Raw genomic sequence first — 27,693 nt, 5'->3', positions numbered from 1 at the left:
AATTCATGTGTATGGTCAATTTAACTATACATTCAATGAGTCAAATTTTGTGGGATTTTTTTTTTTTTTAGTATTTCGTCAATATTTATTTATTTATTTATTATTATTTCGGTGTCGTAATTACATGAAATAATTTGGCAGTGAATGAATGAATCATGTTCACAGCATACATAACTTACATGTTATAATAGAGAAGCCGTTGCAAGCATTTTCAGTGCACAGAAGCGTTTCGGCGCGCGACCTACTTGTAAACCTCTACAGCAGGGCGACTGTGCGCGTCCCCGCGACACTCGCCATAGAAAACAAAGCTGAACGTCTTCCATAACAGCTAGGGGTGCAGACCTGAGGAATAACCGACTGTATACTGGACACATCGTGCTGAATATGGATTTACAGTGGGTGTAGCATCGTTGGAAGACCGAGCCTTCTCGGCTGAGGTGACGGCAGGACATTTGCAAAAACCGACGAAAATAACATCAGTGTTTTTTTTCTCGGGGTGCTTTGTCTTGTCCACCTAACGATAGCAGACCATCATTCCCATTTCAATTGCAAGATATTCAGCTGGTGGTTACTAGCTACCGCCGCCGCCGGGATGTGTCACCATGTTGTCACCTAAAAGTAACTGCTAGGACGTCGGATTGTGAAGGAAAAGCAGAAAACGTCTCCCGAGGTCCCAACGGGTTGTCACTGGGACCTGAATCTGTCGCGGAGCCCACTGTTTTCGGCGATATGGCGGAGCAGGGCTACTCATCCTGGTGAGTGCGTACAGACATCGCGCTACCGACCAGCAGCGGCTACCCAACGTTAGCTGCTGCTACTGACAAGTCTGCTTCATATAGGACGCTAAAACAATTAATTTAAATGTCTGACAATTCACAGACACACTGTGCTTTTCATGTCGACGTTTCTGGTGCATTTAACACAGTCTACAGAGCAAAATGTCACTCAGACAGTATCCCCCACCCCCCTGCAGCTCTGATCATGCTAACAGCTAACTTCAGCTAGCAGCGGCTAATCAGCCTCACCAGCTGATGCTGTGCTAACCGTGCTAACGTTATTGGGCTAGCTAGCTGGTAATTAATTCTTACGTTCATATTATCAACACCTTATTTTGTGAGAAAAACGCAGTAATTGTCCACATTGAGAACAACGTTGCATGACGGCGTCATACTGATAAGTGGAGGTTAGCTGTGCCAACAAATTAGCGTTAGCTGATTTAAGATGGCTAGCATTCATCGTCGAGCCACTGCTGCACACAATAACAAAGGCTCTGCCGTGGAGCTAAGCTAGCTCACTGGCATCGCAGTCATGCTCCAAAAATGCCAGTTACAGGTTGAGCTTGGCATTGTGACACACGACAGGTTGTCATAAGTCATCGTTAAATCATCATTGCAGACGCCAGGTCAACGTTATAGGTGCGTGTTAGTGCTTGGTGTGTTGAAACGAAACCAGATAAGAGCAGATGTGATCACTGAAATGCGTTGTCCCCATGAATGAAAATGACCTGACTTTGTTGAGGCCTAGCTAATTAATGTGAGCTAAATTATGCTTATTTGATACCAGCAACACTGGCTGAGTGTCTTTAATGAGCTTTTTTTCTTTCTTTTTTTTAAAGAACATCATCCTCGTTTTGCGTGAATATTCCGCATAAATGGCTCTCAGAGAGCAGACTGGGTTCATTGGAGGAAATGCTGTGTTTTAATTTGTCCAGCTAAGTGGCTTTGTGTCATTATAGTTTTAATTAACGTTTTGTCACAAAGCTGTACATTTAGGGAGAAGAAGGCCAACCATTGAAAAAAAACATTTAAATGTAGGATTAAGCCAAAGTTTTTTTTTAATCACTACAGTTAATGCACACATTTACTTAATCTAATTCATCTGGTATACTGATACATCAGTTTATTTGGTTTTTATCTTGAATTGGGCCTGCATTCTGTAAGGTTAGGAACTGTTATGATGAACTTTATATCTATGAATATTAAGCATGCAGAAAACACATAGTAGCTTAATCTGGGATTTTAATAGATAACCATTGTTTAGGAAATGGGTGTCTAGTAGGTTTAGATGTTTCCTTCCTGTTCTCCTTTTAAATTAATGTAGTTAAAAGTAGCTTAGTAAAGAGAGGCTCAGTGGATTGTCTGAGGTGGACAATGAAAGACAGTGACCCGGTGACTGCTTACATTGTAATGCATGGCAAATGAGTTTATTTGGAGTAATAGGTGATGGTGATCGTGTCCACATGTTTTTTGTTTGTTTTGAAATACAAATTTGAGTAAAGAGGGCTATATCTAAATATGATTTGATCTTCTCTGAGGCAGTACCTCTTTGCAGGGATATATTTTCTAGTTACAAAGAGGTATTATAAAGCATAAGCAAAGTCCTATTCATATGACAATATGTTCTTGGTGGGGGTGGGGGTAGTAATCAAATGCCATGCTTCATGATAACTAAGCTTGTTTATAGGAAAGGATGTAAAACAGGACAGTTGTTATCATAGTTGCAATGAAATCAAACTGCTCGTGCCAACTTGATTACAGAAAACAATCTCTTTGGACACAAAAACTTAGAGATGCACTTAAAGGCCTCATTTATACCTGGTATGGACATGTGATCTGTGTGTATAAACGATAAAAAACAAAGAGAAAACAAATTCCAGCAGCATCAGAATCATCTTATAGCCCTGTATGCCTTCATGATCCAGTCGTTTGTGTTGTGCTAGGCTTGGACCATTCTTAGCATTGAGTATATAGACATTAAATTAAGATCAATTGTTTGATCGCCTGTTAGGACAATTAACATATTTTCCAAACTGTTGTTTTTTTCCTTCAAAATTTCCCAACCCAAACCTAGATTTTTTGTCCTATTTGAATGAAATTTGAGTGTCTAGCTGCTTGTGTTAATATGCAAGCTAAGCAGAAAATACATTATTGACAGTTATTGCGTAGAATATGGCCTAAATATCAGTGAGGAACTTCAGATATTTAATAATGACTAAAAGCAGGGATGTTAAAGCTAAATCAGAGCTGTTTTGTATATTTGTATGTATATTGGCAACATTTTTATTTTGCAATCAAACTGAAAAGTCACATTTGCTTTCATTCACTCACTCAAACTGTTTTCACACAGGTTTTTATGCTGCACCTTAACATACAGGCACCTGCAATTTTATAGCTGTATCATGTGACTGGTTGCTTCTTTACGTTTTCCCGTAAATTTCAAACTGTTTAAGGTTAGTCATGATGCTGTGAGCAAGTATGTACTTCTGTAAATGTGCAGGCTGTAAGACAAGGCTGAAAGCACATTGTTATTTTATTACGCATGTATGCTGGAGTTTATGGAAACACTGCTTCGGCCTGGTTGAAAAATGTGGATGGTGATGCTTCTGTTAGGTTGACAGTGTTGTAGTGAAGTAAAACAGCATCACCAAAATTACACTTGATGCCCCGCCGTATTTCCTGTATTTTAAATGTAACTTACATATTGCAGCTTTAAGTCAGGCTGACCTTGTAGCACAAATCAGTCCACCTTCAGCAAACATAAGAATAATTTGGAAGTGTTATTTCTGCCCGTTTTGTCTGTTTTTGTTATTCTTCCCTCACCCCTGGCACTGTTCAGCAGGAGAGGAGCAGCTACACAAACTCCATACATCACATCCTGAACCGCTGAATGCAACCAGTGTCCGAAATTTATTTTTGACTCACCTGCCAAAGGGGGGCCGTCGGATGCAAAAATCGACCAGCCAAGCATATTTTTTACTGACCAAAATGATTAATTGTCTTTTAGTGTCACATATACTTAGTCCTTGTAAATGTCGCCACATAACAGATATTTGATTAATGGTAGCTAGCAGCAGACTGGCGGCAAATGACAGTTTAGCAGAAAGCTGCGATGTCAAGTACCCCATGTCCCGTACGATAAATGGTGTCATATCACATGTGTGCAAAGCTTGGAGTGCTTGAGACGGTATGTGGCTGGCACTCTTTCACTTCACACTACTTCAAGCACTCTTGAATTAGTTTTGCGGTACTGTTTAGATGCTCGTAAAAAACACGTGGTGCGAGTGTCTACACTGAATATGGACAAACGTTAGTAATTTCCTTCGAGCCATCTTGGTAGATATTTTATTGCATAAATATTTTTGGTTCAAACATTTATCTACCAGTGAGGCAGATAGCCTTCCAAGATTTACTCACCAAACAGAAATCCTACCTGCATTAAGCGCTTGACAGGCGATAATTTCGTACCCTGAATGCATCCTATTAGTTTGAGAGCAGACATCAATGGAGTTGTGACCTCTGGATAGTCTTAATGAGCATTTGTAGAAAAACAAACAATTTACATTACATAAAGCAACACAAGGTGTCAATAATATACTTAACTGTATATGTATTTGATTTAAGGTCTTTGAAGACACAGACCTATAATGACGTGTATACAGGCTTTGCATTGGCTGCTGTGCCCAGCAGTGTTTACACATTTGCATGTTCTTTTGTGTGTAATTAGTTATCTAGTTGCTGTCCGTACTGTACTGGATAAACTGCTAATGAGCAAACAGCAACAAGCCCTGTTTAACCTTGCGATAGCCAGCTTGCTAATATAAACTCCTGAGGATGTCTTGTTTCTAAGTCGTATCTTGAAGCCACTTTTAATAGCAGCTGGTAAATTCGCCGTCTTGATTGCTGACAACTCATACGTGACTCTGTTACCACCACACTGGTACATCTGTGTCATTGAAGTTGTTATCGCCTAGTTTCTCTTCCTCACTTTCAGTTTTGTGTCACAGTGCACACTTGGTAATTCAGAGCTTTCTTACCATCACATTTAAGGTGAAATTGTGTCTCCTGGAGGTACACACAGCGATACACAGTCACACAGACACATTAGTTGAGAGCAGACCTCTGCAGTGTGTCCTATAGTATTTCATTTTTCGTGTCTGAAAAGGCACGTGTCAAAATCAGTGTGGCATTTTTCTGTCTATCTTTGTATCTGGCATAGCTTTAACTGCTAATAAAAGGAGTGAAAAAATGTCTTTAACCATTACATTTTGCCAAAGTTTGCCATCACAGGGAAACATCATAAAATATTGGCCCTCAATCTGCGTAATTCTTTTGCTGAGGCCATTATTTTTGCCCAAATTGCTGTGTGCCTGTGGTATGTTGTAGCATCTGCAGTGAATGTACTGTTGAACAACCAATCTATATTGTCTTCAAGGGATGTGGCAAGTGCACATAACAGATGTCCGAGGAGGGTTTAGGGTACGATTGAGAAAGACTGGACTTTTTTGATGTGGCAATGGAGGGTAGTGGGGAGCATACCAATCATAGCAACAATGAATGGTAAAGATGTTATTCCTTTGTGAATAATTACTGGTGTGCTGTTGTCAAACGACCACAGTGGTGCTGTAATAGAGCGATGCTTGGGGTCATTAAGATGGGTATGCAAACTTGTCTGTTTACAGAAGTGTCAAATTGAAACTCTCTCCTGAAAAATAACATGAAATGACTACCAGGAGACTGCTGACCTCGCCAAAGTACGAGCTTCTCTCATCCCTTTACCGTGAAGCAAAGGCCATCCTTTGCATGGCGAGTTATAGTACCGGGATAGCTCGAGTATAATCCTGTATATCAGAATTCAATAAGGAGATATTACTTGCAAGGTCCTAAAAGACAAGTAAGGAATCATAGAAGTAAAGTAGAAGATAACACCTCTATAAAACGTGTGACCAAAGGCGTCGCCTGGCTTTATGATCCAGCTCTCAGCTCAGTTTGGGCCTGATACTCCTCAGCTTGTATTGGTATAACATTTAAATCCTGTCAACCAAACATTTTATGAGATTTTTGATCATGAGTGTAAATGTAGGCTGTGTACTAACCTTGTTTTCATGTCTTAATGCAACATCAACCCTGTATATCAAACCAAAAGTCAAAAAATGTGCCTTAGTGATATCCTGTGTTTTTTTAGACATACGTTTATTCTTGGTTCACACCTTTTTATTATACAATATTACTATTGCGTGTCAAATACACACAGGAAGTTGCAACCAACAGTGAGTTTTTTTGTGGTATTTCTGCCTGAACAATGACTTGCATATTTAACTGTTCATCACAATGGATTCATTTCCAGTAATTTGACTGATCATTAAATAACTTATTTAACACAAATGTTTCACAGTTAATTCTGCTGATTGTATGGAAGACTGATTTGTAGGTATTACTGTCCATGTATGGGGACGTAAGCATAAACTGAGCACTTTAGCAATTTTGCACAGTGTTTTTATCACGGTTCATTGAAGCTAACTGCTACAAACATCACTGCAGCATGCAAAATGTTCAGTGTATTGTGGTTCTCACAAATGTGGCTGAAGTTGTGTGGTTTGTTTATGTTCTACTGAAGTTATATATTTAGCTAATGGAAATATGCTGAAGTAATTAGTTAAGTATTTGCCAACAACAAGAAGAGATTTGATTATTTTTCTTCTGTTGTCTCTTTCTATTTATATAAAATAAAGGTATTTATTCTCTGATACCACACACGTTTCTAGATCACAATAATTTTAAAAGTTTGTCAAAGGTTTAAATTTCAATGTGCGCATTTAATTTAACTATCAAATAGAAAACTTTAAGATGATAATAAGGAAATGTATATCGAACATTGGCTGCATATGTGTATCGACTGCATCCACAAGTGTCTTTTTATTTTTTATTAATGTTTTTAAATGTCATTCTACATCTTGAAATAAGGTTTAATGCTTTTCTGTTATTAAGATCTAATCCAAGAATCCTATTATTTAGACTATCTGCAATGTAAATCTAAGTTAAGCTCTGCCTTCTAGATGCTTACTAATCAACAAATCATCCCCACAACCCATGAAGCCAAGGATGTTGAAAATGTTAACTACTGTTTACTGAACTACCAGTAATATCTAGTGTTAAGCAGCATTAGATTAATGTAGTAAGAACAAAAATTATAGTAAACACTGTCCCACCTGCACGATTATCCTGATATTATAGTATGACTATCAACACAACTAATGCTGCAGTATCAGCATAAGAGCACACAATGACCTGTTTGAATCTTACGGATTACTGAAGCACCTGTTGCCCGTGTCCAAAGATTAGCCTTCAGAACGTAAAGGCCTAAATCCCTTCAATTCATTTGGATAGACAATAGTCCAACCCGTCTTGAATTTGAAGCTGATGGTGTTAATCTGCTCTGAGAAAATGTATAAAGTGATTAGATCTGGACCTCACTCTTGATAAGTGTGACCAGTAGCTGGTAAAGATCTTTCTTTCCCCCCCTTTAAAAAAAGAGGCTGAGATGTGGACCTTGTAATTGTAACATCGTGGACAAACCCAATCCAGGACCTCGTCGATCCCTTATCAGCTCTAATTCAAACAAATAAAAAGAAATGCCTCAGAAGGGTGTAAACACACACCAGAGAAGCTACGCAGGGGAGGTGTACTTATTTTTAATGGAGGCAATAAGGTCACAGTTGATCAAAAATTACATCCTTGTTCCTGAGGGATTTAGCCCATTACATCCATAATTGGATCAGAGGTGGAGACAGAGAGATAAATGTTAATTCCCACTTGGAGGTCCAGGGGCAACCCCACCCTGTGTAAGCTGGTGTACACTACAGCACAAGTAAATGCCACATAAATACATGTGTGATAGATAGCTCTGTGCTAGGGGCTCACATTTAACATTTGGAGAGATGTATCTGCATGTGTGTACATGCACGGGCCCGAGTAATAATGCTTGGACTCTCAAACAGCCACGCCTCACAGGCAGAGGCAACATTTGCAAAAGTCTTCATTGTCGCTCGGTGACCTAGCCCTTAGTGGTCAAGTCATGCATGCAGTTGGCTTGATGGAAGTCGGTATTGGAATTGTGTTATTTGAAAACCTAGTCTGTCTGTCAGCGAACAAGGACGTCTTATGGTACTTTGGGCGGCCGTCCAGCCCTCAACAGTCCGGGATTGTATTTTGTTTTTAAATGTTCCATTCATCTATCGCACCCATGTTCTACAGGCTTCTGTGCGCAGAATTCAGACGGACCAGTTCGATACTAGAATATGAATTAGGTCCGTGGTAGATTCAACTAGCTGTCTATGTGTTGACAGTGGGGCAGTGACATCATGAGTGTGTGTGTGTGTGTGTTTGTGTGTGTGTGTGTGTGTGTGTGTGTGTGTGTGTGTGTGTGTGTGTGTGTGTGTGTGTGTGTGTGTGTGTGTGTGTGTGTGTGTGTGTGTGTGTGTGTGTGTGTGTGTGTGTGTGTGTGTGTGTGTGTGTGTGTGTGTGTGTGTGTGTGTGTGTGTGTGTGTGTGGAAGAACAAGGTCAGTGTCTTAATCATTTTCTGAACACTTGAAGCCAAACTGTTGGTAACACATTTAACCCATTTAAGTCAAACCAGAAACTCACCTGTGCAGTGTGTCATATTTAGATTGGCTACAATGTTAGGCATTTATTATGACCTACATCTTGGGTCAAGTATACCCCGACCCCATTGACGACATAAAGACGATGCCTGCATAGTGTGTTTTTCAGTCATTAAGCAGAGACTTGCATTGGACAAACAAGAACAGAGAAAAGCTACAAGATGCAGCATTGTCCTGGTGCCCTGTTTCCACAGTGAACTACATGTTACCCCTCCCCTTATACTCCCTGTAGTCATTCCCCTACTACTGAATGAATGAAAGAGACAGGAGATTCTTGCTCCCCCCCCCACCCTCAACATCACAATGAAGCCTGTGAATTCCTGTGTCACATGTACATCAGAGTGAATAATGATTTGAAGCACTGAGTCTTTTTATGTAAGGGCTGTTTTCTCTGCCAGTATTCGGAAGAAAACTTGTAATGCAGCCCAGAGATACTGAACTGAAACAGTATTCAGCGAATGCCAGCAGAACGGCACAGATTTCAGTTGCAGCGCCAGGCCACTCGACAAGTAATATTTCACCTTTAGTACATTCTTAGTGTATCTTATCAGCGTGAATTAATATGTTACCTTACGAGCCCTGTCCACACCACGATGGTGATAACTTGTTACCCTCTGTGGGCATGCTCCATAGCCACACTTTGTATTAATGTATTATAACTTTCCTTTCGTAAATATTTTATGGATTTATATCTTAGCTGTACCAGTGATTACATAGACATTCAAATCTATTCTTATCAATATATTACACTAAGCTCAAAGATTAAATGATTAATTTTTGCCAACACGAGCTAAAATTTGAAATACAGTCTGCATCATACATGTTGTAAAGGTTTATATATATTAACTGTATGTTGGGGTTGCAGCCCTGGCTAAGTGGGGATGTATCAGCAAATCAGATGATATTGATCAGAGGACAAATTGAGTCAAAACTATTTCATTCAAAACAGCCTCTCCATTTTATTAATTTCCATGACAAAGCTTACAAACGGCATTATCTTTATCCAACTTGTTGTTTTTACTCTCTTTTTTTAACTTGGAAGCCAAAGTGCTTCCAAACGTCGGCTTTAAACTGCGGAGGCGTTGTTATTTTGATAGCCATTTTGGAAAGACCTCAACTACTCCTTCTAATACAGAAATGCATGCGCTGCACAGCAGAGTCGCTCTTCGGCGCCATCTACCGGAGTGGAGGTACGGAAGTCATACTGTATTCACAACGCGTCTGAACATGAATTATTATGCTACTAAAAAAACGATCTTTGGAGTTGAAAAATCGATATTATATTGCAAAGTATCGCGATATATTGCCTTATCGATATTTTTACCCACCCCTACTATATACCATAGCTGTGTTTCCCCTCCTTTAATTTACAAGCACCTACAGCCCAAGTTTGGACACACTTTCTTATTAAAGAGAATGCAAAGGTGTGTTACTGTTACTTATCAACGTACATACTGCTACAATATATCTCCAAGAAGCAAATATTGGCCCAGCGCAATGAATCATTAACTTTTGGCATAATCAAACCTGTCGTGTGACTAATATTGCATTCATCACATGCAGCACATTGCAAAGTGGGATTGTCAAAAAATGTGATGCAATGCAGGCTTCTTTTTTTTTTTTTTGAGAGCACTACAGAGGATTCAGACACTCTAAAACTTGTGGTGGGTAAATGTAGTGCAGTAGATAGCTTATAGAAAGTGATTTTAGAGGCAGTCCACAGTTGTTTTCATACCACTGAAAGACAAAATGAAGAGCATCTGTGTGTAAGTATGATGAACAAGAAGAGAGCACTCAGTAGAGTGCAAATCTCCGCCAGGTGTGTCTCCTTCACTATCAAGATGGTGTTGAAGATAATAAAATGTTTTGAATCTTGTATCGTGCCGAACTTTGGTAGCTCATAACATATCTGGTTTAGAAATTATCTGCAGATGCTATACTTTCTATAGATAAAGCTGCAAACAGACTAGGTAAACCTTGTTTTTAATGCTGTAGTTATCAAGTTTAGATTTTATGATAGGCTCATTAGGAATTGTATTATAAAATATGTTTAAAAAAAATTGTGAATTAGGGCTGGCCAATATATCAATATTATATCGATATTGTGATATTTGATAGATATCTGTCTTAGATTTTGAATATCGTAATATCGGGATATGGCATAAATGTTGTCTTTTCCTGCTTTTAACGGCTGCATTGCAGTAAAATGATATAATTTTCTGAACTTAACAGACTTTTCTTCTTTTATCTGCCTTTATCCACTTAGTCATTATGTTCACATTACTGATGATTATTGATCAAAAAATATAATTGTGTAAATATTTTGTGAAAGCACTGATAGTCATCCCTACAATATAGTCAAATGTGCACAAAAAACATAAGGCTGACGTGTCCAATAGTATGCAAGATTAGCTGCGGACAGATACACACACACACACATACACACACACACACACACACACACACACACACACACACACACACAACCACACACAATCAAATGCATGATCTCCTCTAAGCTTATGCCTGCTGGAGATAATAAAACTAATTAGCCAAAGAGATTGATATGCTGATCGCTAATAGATTTCAGTGTTAGATGCGTGCATGGTGGCATTGGTGCATTTTAACACACTCATGAAATTTGGGGGAACTTAAAGGCAGTTAAAGATGGCAGCACTTCATGTAGAGCATTGATGATGAGGACATTATTGGGGACAGAGCATGTTTTTGTAACTCCAGGCTGCATTCCTCTCCCATGGCCAGAGAGTTTGACAGGAGACAGGCGGGTCAGGATTGGGGTCATGTCTGCACCTCTCAACTGAAGGTGGCTACTCACAGTAACAGCTTTGTGTCTTCCCCAGAAAAAAAAAAGTTGCATTATAAGGTCGCATGTCAAGTCTAGACTATGTGAAGGCCCCAGATCACTGATATGGGAACAATTTGGTGCTCAGCTGCAGCATTGGTCTGCAAACTAGACACATTTGTCTGAAACATAGACACTGCTGCTTTATGCTGAAATTGTAGGATTCAAACCTCTCAGGAGCTCCACGTGGAACATTTTTCAGTCATACTCGTCCTTCATCGAGATAGCACAGTTCATCTCTCTTCATTCAATATTCAGTATAAAATGAGGTGTACAGATACTTTTAATCAGCAACCCTGAACACAAAGACTTTCATTATGATCAGCTCCTCTTAAATTTGTCTAGCCTTTTTCACAAAGCACAATAATATGTACAAATAGCACAGGAGAATATAGGCCAAGAGGTATTTAGATTTTTTAAAGGGAAGATTCAGTCTGCTGTGTTACTCCAGTGGCATCATTTCAGTAGTGGGCCCAGTCTACACTCACCATTTCACAACATAAGCTAAATGTTTATTTGCAATGCTAGATAGTAAAAAATAAAACATTTTTGCAGGAATGTCTTGCAATAACATTAGTTTCTATTTTCTTTTTTTTTATCACTCAAATTTTATTAATTTTTATGATATAACGGCACAGAACAACAGTGTCAGTGGGTAATATGCCTTTTTGATACATTCATTGAATGACTTTAACTTCATTCAGTCTCCAGTGGTGTCTTATTTGTCTTGGGCTAAAAGTGCCAGGTGCAGCTGCACATATACATAATATAATACATAAAAACCACAGGAAAACAAAATATACACGACAACACAAAATCACAAAAAGTGCTTCAAAATGTAGCGTAATGCACAGAATAATATTGCTCCCAATTTACATCAATAGTCTCAAAAGATCCCAACCTTACCACAGTTGTGACCTTTATAAATCACATTTGCCTTATTGATTTCCATAATCAATAACTTGTTTGTCTTCTGTGTTTGGTTTTTTTTAAACGCAAGACAATTTGCAATTCTAATTTTTACTATCGAACTGTTTCACCCTTCATTTCTTCTCGCTTTGTTGTTTGTAATTATAAGAGCCGATGTTCTCAGGGGAGCCGAACATCTTCCACTCTCTGCTACACAGAAGCGTTTTATGAAGGATGGAAAATCAGTATGTTGTGTAGTGATTCAACATGTATTTCAAATGTTTCTCACATTATATATTAGGTTTTCTCTTAGATGGCCAACAAGAGAGCTTTTTAAATCCTTCAGACTTCATAATGTAGATTATTGGGATTTATTGAACTGTGCTGATTATATAATGTGGATGTACTTCTCGGTTTCTTAACACTTGCGGTTGTATACATGCTTGTAAATTTTGAGATTTCTTGAAATTTGCACTACCCCCAATTATCAGTTGTGATTGTCAGTGTGCTTTTCGCTGTCTACTTTGGGAGGGGAGTTGTGACTATTGTGTCTGCAGAGATTGAAATTGGTGGTGATAAAACCACCCCGACCAATGTTAGATTGACAAAAGTGCAGAAATTATTGATTGAAATTACAGGTGAATACTTCTCTCCATTTCTTTTTTTCATTTACCACAACATGGTGTGATGGTTTGTATGCTTCTGTGGCTGTGCACTCTTCAGCTGAATGGATTATGGAGTAGAAGAAGAAGAAAGAGAACAACCTCTATACTCGGATAAAGGGATATTTGTGCAGTTTTTTACATTTTTAAGTTCAAATACATGAGTGCAGCATCAGGTCCATCCAGTCATTGTGTTTTATCCACAGTTAGAAATCATAAATGTGCAGTACAGAAATCATAAATCATTTTTTCTGATTTTAAAATTAAATTGCAGTTAGATAGAAACGCGCAGAAATATAAAAATATGATCTGAGAGAAAACAGGAAATCTGATCATGTCAGATTGGTTTTGAAATCAAACAACAAATGTATTTTTCACTCACTTCAGCTTGTCATGAATCAGCAATATGGTATCATTACACGGAAACAGAAACCTGTGTCTCCGGTATTAAACAAAGAATGATTTGCATTTTGAATGAATTGCTACTATTTTGGCACTAATGTCATGTTTGTATTTCTCTCTCCTCTTCAGGGCGTACTCCCTAGTTGACTCCAGCCAGGTGTCCACCTTCCTCATTTCCATCCTTCTCATCGTCTATGGCAGCTTCAGGTGAGTAATCATCCAGTGACGTGCAGAACACATCTGGCGTGTCACATAAACAAGACCTACAGCCTAAAGCATCATTTCTTAAATAATAGTTTATACAGCAAGCTCTCCTATCCCATAATAATAATAAGCTTTGGCCCTATAGTATCAAGTAATGCTGCATGATTAATCAGCCTGTGCAATTATATAACAGCAAAACAGACTTTTAACCATCTACACACCATGAGCGGAGATACTTCAGAGACTGCTCTCAGTCTCTGTGTAGTCAGTGAAGCATGTAGAGTGCATGGTCACATGACTTGCCGGTGTGCAGACCACAGACCAGGTGGAAAAGGATGATAAAGAACAGCCAACGCTGAACTGGTGAGGAGGAAAAAAAGCGTCCTCTGTTATGGCGGTACGTTGGATTCAAGCTCAGTAACATTGAGCAGAAAGAAGTACTCTGTAAAACATCTCAAATTAAAGTCTCTACGTCACACAGCAACACAACAAGTTTATATCAGCAGCTCAAACAGCACAAAGAAAAATATGAATGCATCGCAGTGAAAGCGCTAACTAATAAAGAGACAACTTTAAACAAAACAAAATGCAACCCAACTCCATAAGATACTGCTTGGCAAAAGACATGATGTCCCTGTACTCAGTTAGAAAAGAGGGATTTCAGAAAATGAGCTGGACTTGAGGATCACACCGGTGATCAAAATAGCCTTGGGCTTGAAAGAGGCATTATCTGCATGTGTGAGGAGCGTCAGGTCGTTATTACAACAGATAACTGCATTAACATTGTGAAAGTTGTGAAGCTTAATCAATGGACATTAACTTCACCTTTCTATTGGTACGTTAGATTCTCAAAATCATCAATAATTACACACTCATGGTACCATTTTGTTTATCATATCGTAATCGCAGTATTTTCCACAATAATCGCGATATGACTTTTTCACCAAATCACGAAGCCCTAGTATCAAGTCACATTTTCGCATTTTGGTCCAAGGCTCCAAGAATTTATGAACATAAAGAAAACATCTTTTGTTTAGTATGTTATTGAAAATATGTGAAAATCATTCATTTGATTTATTTACAATTTCCTAGGGTTCAGCCTGGTAAAAATGTACATCTTCTGGTAAATAGGAGAAATAAATACTTGTTTCAGCAGTGTTGAGCACTCTCACAGCCCAATTGAACCCTGTGAACAGTGACTGTAACGTGATTTTAGTGCATTATGTGCACCGAAAAAATCTGCAGCCCTTCGTCTAATGGTGTTTTGATGGATTGAATTGCATTAGGAAATTGGCCAAAAAGCATTTGTTTTAGAGGAGCCTCATTAGCAGGTAAATGGCTCAATGGAGATTTATTCTCAGGCTGAATTTATGTTTTGCATCCATTTATTATTGATTAAGATATATAATCAATCAAGTGTCTCTCTCTTAGGAAAACTGTACCTGTATCTGTTGACACATATCTGTCGACCACATATTAAGAGGTAGAGAGGCCAGTTCCAGTATGATGCTCTGTCCTCACTTCATGATGCAGGCAAACTGTGTGATAGCAGGAGAAAAGCCATCAGCGCTGGCTGGGGTGCATTATGGTTGTTGGGTGCATTGTAGTTATTATTTGGAAATCAAGACCCATCAGATCAAATTGCATTGAGTTGATTCTAGTCTGAGGCTGCTGCTGTCAGGAGATAAAATCATTTACAGCATGATGTTGAAGGATTCTCGTCTTTGCACTTTAAACAAGACATCACCAGTCACATCCCTTTCCAGCAGCAGACATTTTGGTGCTTTAATAGCAGGAAAAGCACAGGTGTTACTAATACTATTAACAATGGCTCTGTTCCATTCAAGACTACATCCATTTAAAATGCACAACTTTTGCTACACTTACATCTAGCATCCACACTATGGCATTTTCAGACCCTTAAAACAGACTTATGAAAAGGCTTCTGACCCCGTTTCAGTTTGAAAACTCTGTTATTGTGTTAAACAGAGACTTCTCTGTTTTCCACCTTATATGTGTTAATAGTTCCTGGTTGTCGGACCAAACTAATAAATCGCTGGTCTTACTTTTCACCGTTGCTGTTCTTCCTCTGTAGTATTTTCTGCAGCTAAGCAACCAACCACAGAGTAGACAATCTGCTTCCTGTTTACCCTTGCACGCGCATGCCCAGTGTACGGGGATGGTCATGTGATTTGTGTATTCAGACATATTAGTACGGAGATAATTTCTGAAACGGTGCTGAAACACTCGTGTGGACAGAGATCTCTTTCATTTTAATTTGCTGATTTAAAATAAAAAACATATTAGTGTGGATGTAGTCCAAGTTTCCCAGTAACAGTGAGCCAGCACTCATATTACCGGCAGCTAAATGGAATTCAGCCTAATTAACTTTATTATTAACACCTGTACTTCTCCCTCTGTGACATGTCAAAATGTATGAATAAAGTCTTTAAGATGGAAATATGTATGTCACCTTACTTTTTATGAGCATATTTTATTTTTATGACAGATTTAATGACTGTGTTCAGCACTGTTGATGTCGGAGAGGGAAAAAAGCTGCAACTAAATGGAAATATTGTGTGGGCTGACATGACTGAGACGCTTTGAGGTTTCAGTGTATTGCCACAGTTCAGCTGAAGTTCACAGACCTCCAGCACTCTGCAAATTTCGCCTTTTTTCACCATTTCACCCAAATGAAGTCTTCCAGATGTTTATTCCCTTTGTGCACAAATTAATTCAACTCAATTCAACACTATGTTTTAGTAAACTTCTTTAAAGAAATAAAACAATGAGACACCTCATGTGTAAGAGACATTGCTTTTCAGAAGTCTTTGTCTGTAATTCATTCACCGACAAAATCTGGCTGTATTTTTAAGCTCAATACCTCACATCAACAGCCTGCTTGCTTTTGAGATCCTGATTAATGATACCTGAGTCCAATACCCAACACACTCCTCTGCTCTCTGCTCTCTCGTCCCTCCCTCCCTGCAGGTCATTAAACATGGATTGTGAGAACCAGGAGAAGGATAAAGATGGTAACCCCACGCCGGGGTTCAATAACGGCAACACAAACAACAGTGAGTGTTACTCACATGGCAAGTCTTGAAATTTACTAAGCATTTTTTCACTCCTCTTTTAATACTTCTACCGGCGTCTTTAAAGCCGTTAGTTTGAAGTATTTGTTAATGTTTGTCTTGTTTTGCAGGTATTCAGACTATAGACTCCACACAAGCACTGTTCCTACCCATAGGAGCCTCTGTATCTCTGCTTGTCATGTTCTTCTTCTTTGACTCAGTTCAGGTGGTCTTCACCATTTGCACTGCAGGTAACTATCCCTCTTCAACATCACATGAAAACAAGAGTCAGGTACTGGAGTGAATATTTAACAATCATTCTCCATCAGCAAAAGATGCAGGTGACATATGGATGAGTGGATGTGGTCTGTAAACAAATACAACAAATGGCCTACATGAGATTCACTATATGCAGCATTTATGTAAACAAATTAAGCAGGATATCTTGTCAGCCATAATTATTCAGTAAACATTACTAGATGTCAATATACATCAGAGGGACTCATGGCGATGTAATAGTGCATCACTAATTACAGAATGAATGTATTGCTACTATAGCACTAAGAACGTAACATTGTTATGTATGGGAAAATGTGGTGGCTTAATGCTATCATGTAAATGCTAACAAGCGATATTACTCTCTGAAATACATTCAAAGTTATATTAATCAATAAACACACACACTGAAATAACTTAACATCACTTACTTTTCTTTCATGAACACACATTAGGAAAAAATGATATTAGCAGACTTCATAGTGTGCAACACATTAACCAAACAGGAGGTAAACAACAATAATGAACTTAATTCCGCCCTTAGTCTTTCTGACAGTTGCACACTGGGGAGAAGGCCTCTTTTCTGCATTGGTTATTGAAACTGTAAAGATCATTAGCTGCCTCATTAAAGCTGACAGCATTAGGCTTTTGGTCTAACTGCAATTCTTTGTTCTTGTCCTCAGTTCTTGCAACAATTGCATTTGCATTCCTCTTGTTGCCAATGTGCCAGTATCTGACCAGACCCTGCGCCCCACAGAACAAGTAAGGAAGTCATGTGGATTCTTTGTGTCTTTAAATCCTGTCTGTTGGTCAAGCTGCTGCATGCTGTTCTGTGTGTCTTTGAGTAAATGTTAATTACGCCCTGTGAGTCATTGTTGATTAATGGTCAAGTCTCAGTAAAATGTGGATTTCACTTGAGTTTGAAAATTAAAAACAAAGCTATCTGCATGACTCATTTCCATCAGGGGTAAGTGGAAAAATGTGTCTTGTGCTTTGGGTGAAATTGTTCTTTAACTTTAACTTTTAAAAAATCAGTAAGACTGGGCAGGGTAGCTTGTTTTATGTTTGTTGGATGATGTTACAGGTTATGTAGTTGAAAGCTGCAGCACCTTTATTAAATGAAAAGAGTTTGTTTTTTGAACTGATCTAATTTATTTCCTCCAATGAAGCTGAAAGCTGTTTGCCATCTTCAATTCTTTGGATTTTGTCCATTTGAAAGTCATTCAGCTCAGGTGTCTGGACACAGTCGCAATAATAAAGCACAAGAAATCACTGACAACTCAACCCACCTACTCAATAACTATGTTATACACTTCCTCTCTAGCTACAGATTACTATCCTGTTTCAGTAAACCTTTGTCTGCTTTATAGAGCCAGTAATAACCCCACCTCCAACCCAAATACCCTTTTCTGCCCTGTTTGTTATTTTGTATCTTGACATGCTTTCAGATAAAGGCTGTACTCACTACTTCTGAGCATCTTATCTAAAATATACTGTATACCAACCCAGAAATGTTTGCTCGTATGTGTCACTTTTCTTCTGATTATTCGGAGTGATTTTAATCACTGCATCTCTGCTGTGTCTTATCGCAGGATTTCGTTTGGCTGCTGTGGGCGTTTTACTCTGGCCGAGCTCCTGTCCTTCTCCCTCTCGGTTATGTTGGTGCTCATCTGGGTGCTGACTGGACACTGGCTTCTCATGGACGGTGCGTCACTCTGTCATGACTGTTGTGTCAGTGTGTCTGCATGTTTTTCACTCACCAGAGTTCAGTGCTCATAATGAAATTCCTCTCAATTGTTTGTGGTTCGCATTACTTACGTTACAATAACTAGAAATATTGAAAAATATGCCCAGAATGGTCTCTGAGGCCGTATTCAGACCAAATCAGGCGATGCGATGGACCACTACAGGGTTGAGCGAAGGTGTGTGGCGTGATTGTGCTCTAGAACGTAACCGCTGTGAAGCAATCAGAAAATAATGTTTTATTGATTTGATTCACAGGTTTTCTCGCCACCACTGTTCCCTCTCTTCATTCACTCTCTAGCTTGCTTGACCACAGCTGCACACTCTCTGTTTCTGAGTCTGTAAGCTGACAGCACAGTCTAACTTTACTTTGAACGTTATCTAACGAAGAGTATACCCTCCCGTCCTCCCACGTGGCAGAACTTTACAATTCTGATCAGTTTTATCGCCATCTGTGATTGGCCACTGCAGCGTGACGTCGGGTTGTGGTTCTCCAGAAGATGACTCTGGCGCAGGGTTCTCACCACAGGCTGGTTTAAAACGCACTCCCCCAGTTCAAATGAATGAGTGGACCGGTGTTTAGCTGCACTGCCCGATTTGGTCTGAATACAGCCTTAATCACGAAAGTAGGCAACTATTAGACAAGTCAATTTTATTTGCATAGCACCTTTTTATATACTACTTAACATCTGCATAAAAGCAATTGATCAACATGGTAAAATCGTTTTAAAGCAATGTTTAAAAATACAGAAATAAAAGAATTAAAAATTAACACCAAATCAAACACACACACACACACACACACACATTAATAATAATGATAATGATAATGATGATGATGATGATGATAGTAGTGATAATAAATCATCTGTAAAGAGTTGTCAAGCCACACACTGAGATAAGAAATTGATTTGTTGTAAGCCTTAGAAAACAGAAAGGTTTTAAGTTTTCTTATAAATGTAGTAGCAGTAGTGACTGATCTCAGCTCATCAGGTAGTTTGTCTCAGAAAGGAGGACCAAAGTAACCAAAAACTCCCCTATGACCTGGATCTTATTCTGGGTGCAGTTAAACAATAACAACCAGTTGACCTGAGGGGTCAGTGAGCAGGTCAGTAATATGTTAGGAGAGCCAAACAATTAAGTGCTATAAAAAACTATCAGCTGAATCTTGAAGTTGATTCTGTGCTGTGCCTGAAGCCGGTGAAAAGATATAAGAACTGGTCTGTTCGTGAAAATGAATTTAATATTTTTGGGGTGACGTAGTGTAAGCGTAGCTGCTAACTGTGACGCCAGTAGGAAAAATACCATTAGATAAAGGCGAGAGTCTGGACAAAATTCAGCTTTAATCTTCTCCTGGGGAAGAAGGAACTTGACATGACTCATACAATGTGAAGCTTTTAGCAACACTATTTTCAGGCTTTTACTGGAGCACACTGCATGCTAACGCAGGAATAGTCCCACATTGTTGGTCGACGGCTGTCGAAAACAAAACTGGCATTTAAGCTAACTGCTCTTCATCAAAGTTGGCGTCGTAGTGTTTGTTTGGGTGTGTGATCCAGTTAATCTCAGTCATTTTAAATACATTACTGACATCTTCTGTGACATGAATGATGCAGCCCTGAGACAAATGCAACATTTAATCATCAAATATGACAAAAAACACAGATAAAACTGGTAGCAGCGTGAATAGGGAATCGATTTGAATGGAAAACTGATTGTGAAAAATCAATATTGGATGAAAAAGATCATACGATATTTCCATGAAGCCTTGATTCTGTGTCCCTGCTTTGGAATCAGTAAAATAATGTCACTTTTTTTTTCTAACAGTATCTGCAGTATTATGCACAAGGCATTCATTCTTGTCTCTTATCTGGTCATACCTCATGCACCCAAAAGTGAAGTAGGACATAAGCAGAGAAATTTCATCAGAATAGTCTAATTAATTATCCCTGTGTCCGCAGTAATTAATGTTTCTTAAATAAACTTGCTAAAAATCCATTCCCATGTTGCTGTTTCCACTCTTCTCTGCTAAATGTGGAACTGTGTTTTTAACTATCGTGTGTTTTATTTCCTCCTCGCAGCTTTAGCCATGGGCTTGTGTGTCGCCATGATCGCCTTTGTGCGGCTTCCCAGTCTGAAGGTGTCTTGCCTGCTGCTGTCAGGACTGCTCATTTATGATGTGTTCTGGGTAAGTAATGCCAGCATCACCACTGACAACCACACACACTGCCATGACTTACAAAAAAAACCCCATCTACTAATAACATCCCTCTACTTTATTAAAGCCTTCACATTTGTTTTGAACCCCCGTGAGCAGGGGCCTTCATGTGAGCTTGAGTTATTTGCTGCTGATGATGTGATTCATTTCACATTTTAGCAGCAGCTTGTTAAAGAAGAAAGTGGGTTATTAGCACTGATAGCTGTGATGGCCACGGTGGCTGAACAAATAAAAGAGAACTACCTACACAAATACAACCAGGAAATATCAGATTAAATGCCAAGAACAAAGAATGCACAGTAGAAAGGACAGCAGCAGTCTCCTTGAGCTCAAACCAAGATAAACCGTTTCCTTTTAGAAAACTTGTTAAACTTGTTGTATTTCTCTGCCACTGGTGGATTTAGCCGTGGTTTATAAGTCTCAGTTGTCATTGTCACTACTTTGGATCAGCACAAAAGCAATTCAGTTCAAATCAGTTTTATTTATATAGCAGGAAATCACAACGAAAGTTATCTCAAGGCTCTTTTCAAATAGAGCAGGTTTAGACTGTATTCTTGCAACGGTCACATAACAACAAAAGTGCCACCACAGTGGAGGAGAACCAACATTTCATAAATGATCATTTTTATATGCACAGAATGATTGATTTGTATTTTCCATCATTTATTGAAACCATTGAACAATAATGATCAGTATACATCTCGATCTGTGGATCCCTCCATGGAGAATCTAGAGCAAATGGCCGCTTCATATGTTTTATCTGTTTTATTCATATAATAATAAGTTGCCTATTATTTTTATAAACAATAATAAACGTGGGTAACTCCAGATTCAAGCGTCTTCATCCACATGTTGGAACAACTGCCAGATTTCTCTGAGGTTTCCTTTCACAAAAAAATCTTGCTTTTCCAGCATCTATTTTTGGAAAAATACAAAACACTTTCACCCTCATCCTGTTGGGAAAGTTTGCCAGAGATACTATTAATCCAAGGAGAAGAGAGTCGTCGTCCTTGAGGCCTCTTCTCTCGTAAAAAGTGAAATGTTCCCATTAAAGCAGAATGTAAATCCCCACATTTGTGTATCTCGTTTATCAGTCACACACTCACACTCTGTCGTCAGGCTCTTTGAAGCAGTTCCCAGCAATTATTTTCTGTGGTTAGCATTTTTCTGACCGTCTGTTTGAGCTCTTCATCGTCTGTGACAGCAGTAAGTCTCGGCTGCTTGGCAGAAGCGGATCCTGGTCCGTTGTCGCAGTAATAACTTGTTTTCACTGATACTCTGATATACGACAACAACAACTTCCCCCATTCAGTACATTTTCTGTTTGCACTCATAGCACCCATCTACATTTCGGGTGCCTAGCAACCCTCTGGCACACTTTTTGCCTTGCGCATTATTTCTCAACTGATACTTAGCATTTATAATCACAATGATGCTATAAAAGACAAACATCAGATGAATAATTATTTGTTTGATACATGCTTTGAGAACACAAGTTGTTTGAAGCAGTGAGTGAGTTTACTGTGAAATCAGATAAACAACGAGCAGCAGAAAAATGTAAATACCAAATATTTTACAGCCTCTCAAAATTTAAGATGTTCCTGATTTTATTCTAAGGATTTTAAATTGAATACAGCAGTTAGTCAGATATAAAATAAGTAGTAACCTGGCCAGCTCAATTGTACTTTTGTATTTCCCTCCAGGTGTTTTTCTCAGCCTACATCTTCAATAGTAATGTGATGGTCAAAGTTGCCACCCAACCTGCTGAAAATCCCATAGACGTTCTGTCCAGGAAGCTCCACCTGGGCCCAGGGATGGGCCGTGACGTCCCACGCCTCTCCTTACCTGGCAAACTGGTCTTTCCCAGGTAAGGATGACCCTAACTGTCTGTGTCTGTGTCTGTGTCTGTGTCTGTGTCTGTGTCTGTGTCTGTGTCTGTGTCTGTGTCTGTGTCTGTGTCTGTGTCTGTCTGTGTGCGTCTGTGTGGTTATTGACCAACCTTCTGCGCATTTGTGCTGTGAAACCTGAGCTTTCACTTCCACTCTGAACTCTTCCTTTATTAAGTCATTGAAGCTGCTCACTTCATCACTCTGTCTGCTATGTCTCAAATTGAGTTTTTAGCACTTTAACTATTGATATGGATCTTGCAAATCAGTCCAGCTCTTTGGTTCAGAGCGACCACGTTTGACATGTCATAAAATTTGATTTAAGATATTTAATGTCAGCAGAAGATCAATCTTTGCTTTTCATCTAATGCAGCACAAGTCAAAATTCCATTTTTAAATATCTATAAAACTCCCTAAATAACCTCAAATTAATTTAAATGTGACTCCTCATCAGTAATAAGTATTACAATACAAATGACATACATGTTGTACACTACACACTAGTTACAAACTCATTTCTTCATCTTTTCCTCTCCCTGCAGTTCCACAGGAAGTCATTTCTCAATGCTGGGAATAGGAGACATTGTGATGCCGGGGCTGCTGTTATGCTTCGTCCTGCGCTATGACAACTACAAGAAACAAGCAAATGGGGAGGTCCCAGGACCTAACACGTCCGGACGCATGCAGCGCGTCTCCTATTTCCACTGCACTCTCATTGGATACTTTGTGGGTAAGCAAGGAATCAATGGACGGATGTGAAAGATCAAGATGTGTTTTATTTCAGTGTGAGGTGTTTTTTAGATTAATACTAACTTTTAAGCATCTAAACATATTTTTTTGTTGTAATCTTTCAGAATATTGATTTTGAATCTCAGGTGTCTCTATTTTGTTGTAACATTAACATGTGGTTGATCTGGTAGGTCTGCTGACCGCCACTGTGGCCTCCAGGATCCATCGTGCTGCTCAGCCAGCTCTGCTCTACCTGGTGCCCTTCACCCTGCTGCCTCTGCTCACTATGGCCTACCTGAAGGTACACTGAGAGCATGCAACACCAATATTCATTTACCAGAGATGACGGTTCAGCTTAGCCAGTTTTGCAAAATTCAGCAGTTTCCTTGAATTTTATGATTGTAAAGAAAAATTGAACCAAGGACTATTGAATAGTTATTTTCTTCAAAGGAGACAAGGATAAATATTTAAGGTCAACTGATGCAATTTCCTCAGTAAAAAATAAACCAGCAATTTTTTTACATTTTGTTTCACCAGTGCTGCGGATCTAATTCTTGCTTCAAATGATGTTATTTACTTGAATGATTTACCAATGGCTAAAAGTGCATAAGATTTTTGCTGTTGCATTTTTTTATTCTGTAATTTTAGATTAAGCAGTTTAATCATTACATGGCCAGTCATCAATGACTATGGATGCAATTACTTGATTGGCAGAAAAATAATTGGCCACAATTTTGATAACTGGTTAATTGTTTAATTTTAAGCAAAAATACCAAATATAGTATAATATCCCAGTTTTTGAGTTATGAGGATTTGCAGTGTTTCTTCAGTTTTGGACTGTTAGTGAAGGAAAACAATCAATTTAAAGGTTGTTTTAAGAAATTTAGGAAAACATTGAGATTACAATCTGCAGATTCATCAGTAATGAAAATAAATTAGTTGATCTGTATGAATTGTCCAGGACATAATTCTTCAAATTTTGAAGTTTAAAAACCTAAAAACAAAGTTTACAGCAAGTAGTATGAAACAATATCCACACAAATATAAATGAGAGAGATTCTTATTATTTCGTGGTTCACAGGGGGATTTGCGACGCATGTGGTCCGAGCCCTTCCACGCCAAGACCAGCAGCTCCCGCTTCCTGGAGGTATGATGCACCCTGGGAATAACCGACCAGCGCAGGGAGGACTGCGGATCCTTACCCTTAATAAGAGGGAAGGAGAGAGGGCACACTCACAGTGAGGCCATGTTGTCATCACTTGTTCATGCTTTCCGCCAATCTTCTGTGAAAACCCTCAGAAGGACACCAGTGTGTGGATCACAACGCCCCAACACGACTCATCTTTGGTCCCTACATCCTCCCCGTTTCATCTCCGCTTCCTCTTTTCTGTTTATTTCCTCTTCATTATAGCACATCCTGCCTGTGCTGTTTTTGTTCCACAGCCCCTCCCTCTCTTTTTTTTTTTCCTTTTTCCCCCTCTTCAGCTCTCTTCTATAGTTGCTCTCATTTGCCACTCCCCTCCCACGGCCCGTTGTATTTCGTCAGGCCTCTTCTCTCTGCGTTTTCCTTCTTTCTCTGCGTCTTTAATTTCCTATTGCATCCCTGTTTGTCACCGACTCAGATGAACTCGAGAGCCAGGCCTCCCCCCTTTTTGTGGACTTACGGTTGTGAGACATGGCTGGGGTTTATATATATTTTTTTAGCATTGTCGTGGTCATCATTATTATTATTATTATTAATATTATTATTATGGAACGAGTTAAACAAACAGAAGAGGTGGAGTGTTGCAGAGGCACAGGACAGTGCTCGAGAGCGACAGCAGCACAGAAAAGGAGAAGAGTCTTCCCCCTTCCATCCGTTTCCCCCCCATCCGCTTTCTTCATCTGTCCATCATCCCACCACCATGTCTTCTCCCAAGCGTTCCTCCTCTGACACTCCCTGCGAGCCCCCCCGCCCTCCTCCTCTCTGTTCATCTGCTGTTCCCATTCCCCACCCTCACAGATAACTATGTATTTTATTTAGAAAAGTTTTATTCTTGGCATATACAGAAATGATGCATTATAAATTGTTAAACCGCCCCTTATGTTGAAGGGGGCGCTTCTATTTGTATATATGTGTACACATGTATTTGCGGTATCTTGAGTTTGTATTTGTGTTCGGGAGCATGTTGATTAGGGTGGGAAACTAAAGCCAGCCAGCAATTGTGTCGAGTCGATCAGAGATCATCCATCATTCGGAGGTTGTTTTCTAAAGTTTGTTAGCTGGTGATGGAAACGCAGCTAAAGGACTTTTAGAAAAAAATAAAAACAAAAAAAAATCATGGCTGGTTGATGAAGAAGTTAGTTTCCTGCTCTAGTGTGAGTGTGTATGTGCGTATGTGCGTGCGTGCGTGCGTGTGTGTGTGTGTGTGTGTGTGTGTGTGTGTGTGTGAGAGCGCGAAACAGATGTTTTGTTTTAACTGGTTTTAATTTCACATCATGAACATGTTGAAAACAGTGACAATAGTCAGGTTTCCATTGACCACTGAGTGTGTTGGATCAAACTGTCATAAACACATGATATGTCTAATGGAAACAGTTTGTGTCTAATCTTGTGAAGTAAATACCTGAAAACACATTTTCAACAAGGGTCAATTCATCTTTTTATCAGTCTTTTGCAGACAGGTGGAAATGTACACAGTGTTTGTTTTTTGTTTTTTTTGGGGGGGGGGGGTTTCAAATAAATGAATGTTGAATTAATTTTAAGGTGTTACTTTCATCATGAAAACACGTCATGCATCAAGCTGGGTTTTCTACTGAATTTCTGTTGTGCACCCTAAATTATTGTAAGAGAGACAAAACTTTTTATCTTTCACGAGTCCATAAAATGTCTGAGCACGATGACATTAGATCAGTTTTTATATATTTTGACAAAAGACAAGTCAATGGAAACAAACAGCACATGTTTACTTCGTCTGAACTTTGTAAATGTCAGTGTTTCACCTCAGTCCATGAAGACCTGACTATTGTGAAATTTTGGACTTGAAGCCTAAAAGATGAGGGTCAGTAGGATATGAAGATGTTCTGTGGTTAGATCCATGTGTAATTACAGATAGAAGGTTGTCTGAGTGGATGATTAAGTGTGTGTGTGTGTGTGTGATCAAATAACATAGTCTGTTTGGACCCAGGGAGGGGAGAAAATCACTTTATGCCCTTCAGAAATTGAAAAATGGAAATTAGGAATTAAAGCTAACCCATAGTATGTTTTTACTGTCATCATTTGGTACTTGACAGTCTTCGTCTTTTTTTTTTTATTTACTTTTGTCCTTCCACTGTTTTGTGGTGCTTGTCAGTTAATATCTAATGTATACTGGAAGTATGAGTGATCGCACGGCAGGAAGTCGGAGAGATGTACGGATGACTCGGTTTGCTGGCTTTTTAATTTTGTTTTGTTGGTTTTTTTACTATCTGGACGTGCATGTTAAATGTAAAGTGTATCATTTCTCAGACTGCATTAACAGGGCTACTGCAGTTTTGAATCTCTGCTGGCCGACACCAAGGCACTGGACCTATGAGCTGGCCTACACAGAGCAGTGTCAGCAGGTGGGACTTGTCAGGTCAGAAAGACTGCGATTGGTCAGCTCTGACTGATTCACAAAGGCTGAATTTTAGGACCTGAGTACAGGTCGGGACATCCAGCCTGCCTGTCGTCCAAACTTGGACTTAATGGAACCACAAACTCCCCTCACCTCTTCATGGACATGGCGAGAAAATACATAGATTTATATACATATATATACGTATATGTGTATATATACATATATAAATGTTGACGATCATGGTGATGATAACAAAAAAAAGTTTCATTTTTTTATAGAAAATGGATTTCTTTTTACCCCTTTGTAAATTTTTTCTTTTAGTGCTTTAGTTTTTTTAAAATTTTCTTTTCCACCTCTTCTCCCCTCCAGCAGAGGATCCCAGCTCTGTTGGTGCATCGACATTACAGCTGAATGGATTCTGTATAGAAAAATGGTGAATAAATAAATTTAAGAACTGTGTAGTGAAACATGAATCCTGAAGCGCTCAATCTAAAACACTTTGTCTCCTTTTAACCCCCCCCCCTCCTCCCTTCTGCCCTCTCCCGTTCTTTCCCTTCTTGTTCAGGATTCTGCTGTAAATAAACATGACTCTAACTGTAACACTGGTGTGTCTTTTTTAAAAGGGTTCTCCACTAAGTCGCAATTGTACTTTGAGGTACATCATTAGGGGGAAATATGGGATGCAGATTTTCTAAAATAATTGGAAGCAGC

At 39.1% G+C, this 27,693-nt stretch overlaps 1 protein-coding gene across 2 annotated transcripts; it reads left to right on the top strand.

The window, feature by feature from the left end:
- The first annotated feature begins 304 nt into the window (after positions 1-304).
- sppl3 (signal peptide peptidase 3) lies at positions 305-27,560 on the top strand. 2 transcript variants are annotated; one of them, XM_062435194.1, is made up of 11 exons: positions 305-755; positions 13,404-13,481; positions 16,470-16,555; positions 16,684-16,803; positions 17,512-17,590; positions 18,421-18,533; positions 20,653-20,759; positions 22,493-22,656; positions 23,218-23,405; positions 23,596-23,705; positions 24,486-27,560. In XM_062435194.1, exons 1-11 carry the CDS (start codon positions 730-732, stop codon positions 24,555-24,557), a joined length of 1,143 nt encoding a protein of 380 aa, XP_062291178.1. In that variant the 5' UTR covers positions 305-729; the 3' UTR covers positions 24,558-27,560. The 2 variants fall into 2 exon arrangements, with proteins under 2 accessions (XP_062291178.1, XP_062291177.1); XM_062435193.1 differs by having other exon boundaries at positions 16,470-16,573.
- The last annotated feature ends 133 nt before the right edge of the window (positions 27,561-27,693 follow it).

The sequence above is a fragment of the Scomber scombrus genome, chromosome 15, assembly GCF_963691925.1.
Source record: "Scomber scombrus chromosome 15, fScoSco1.1, whole genome shotgun sequence".
Classification (NCBI taxonomy): domain Eukaryota; kingdom Metazoa; phylum Chordata; class Actinopteri; order Scombriformes; family Scombridae; genus Scomber; species Scomber scombrus.
The sequence above is the reverse complement of the archived record's forward strand: the minus strand, read 5'-3'. Positions and strand labels throughout refer to the sequence as shown.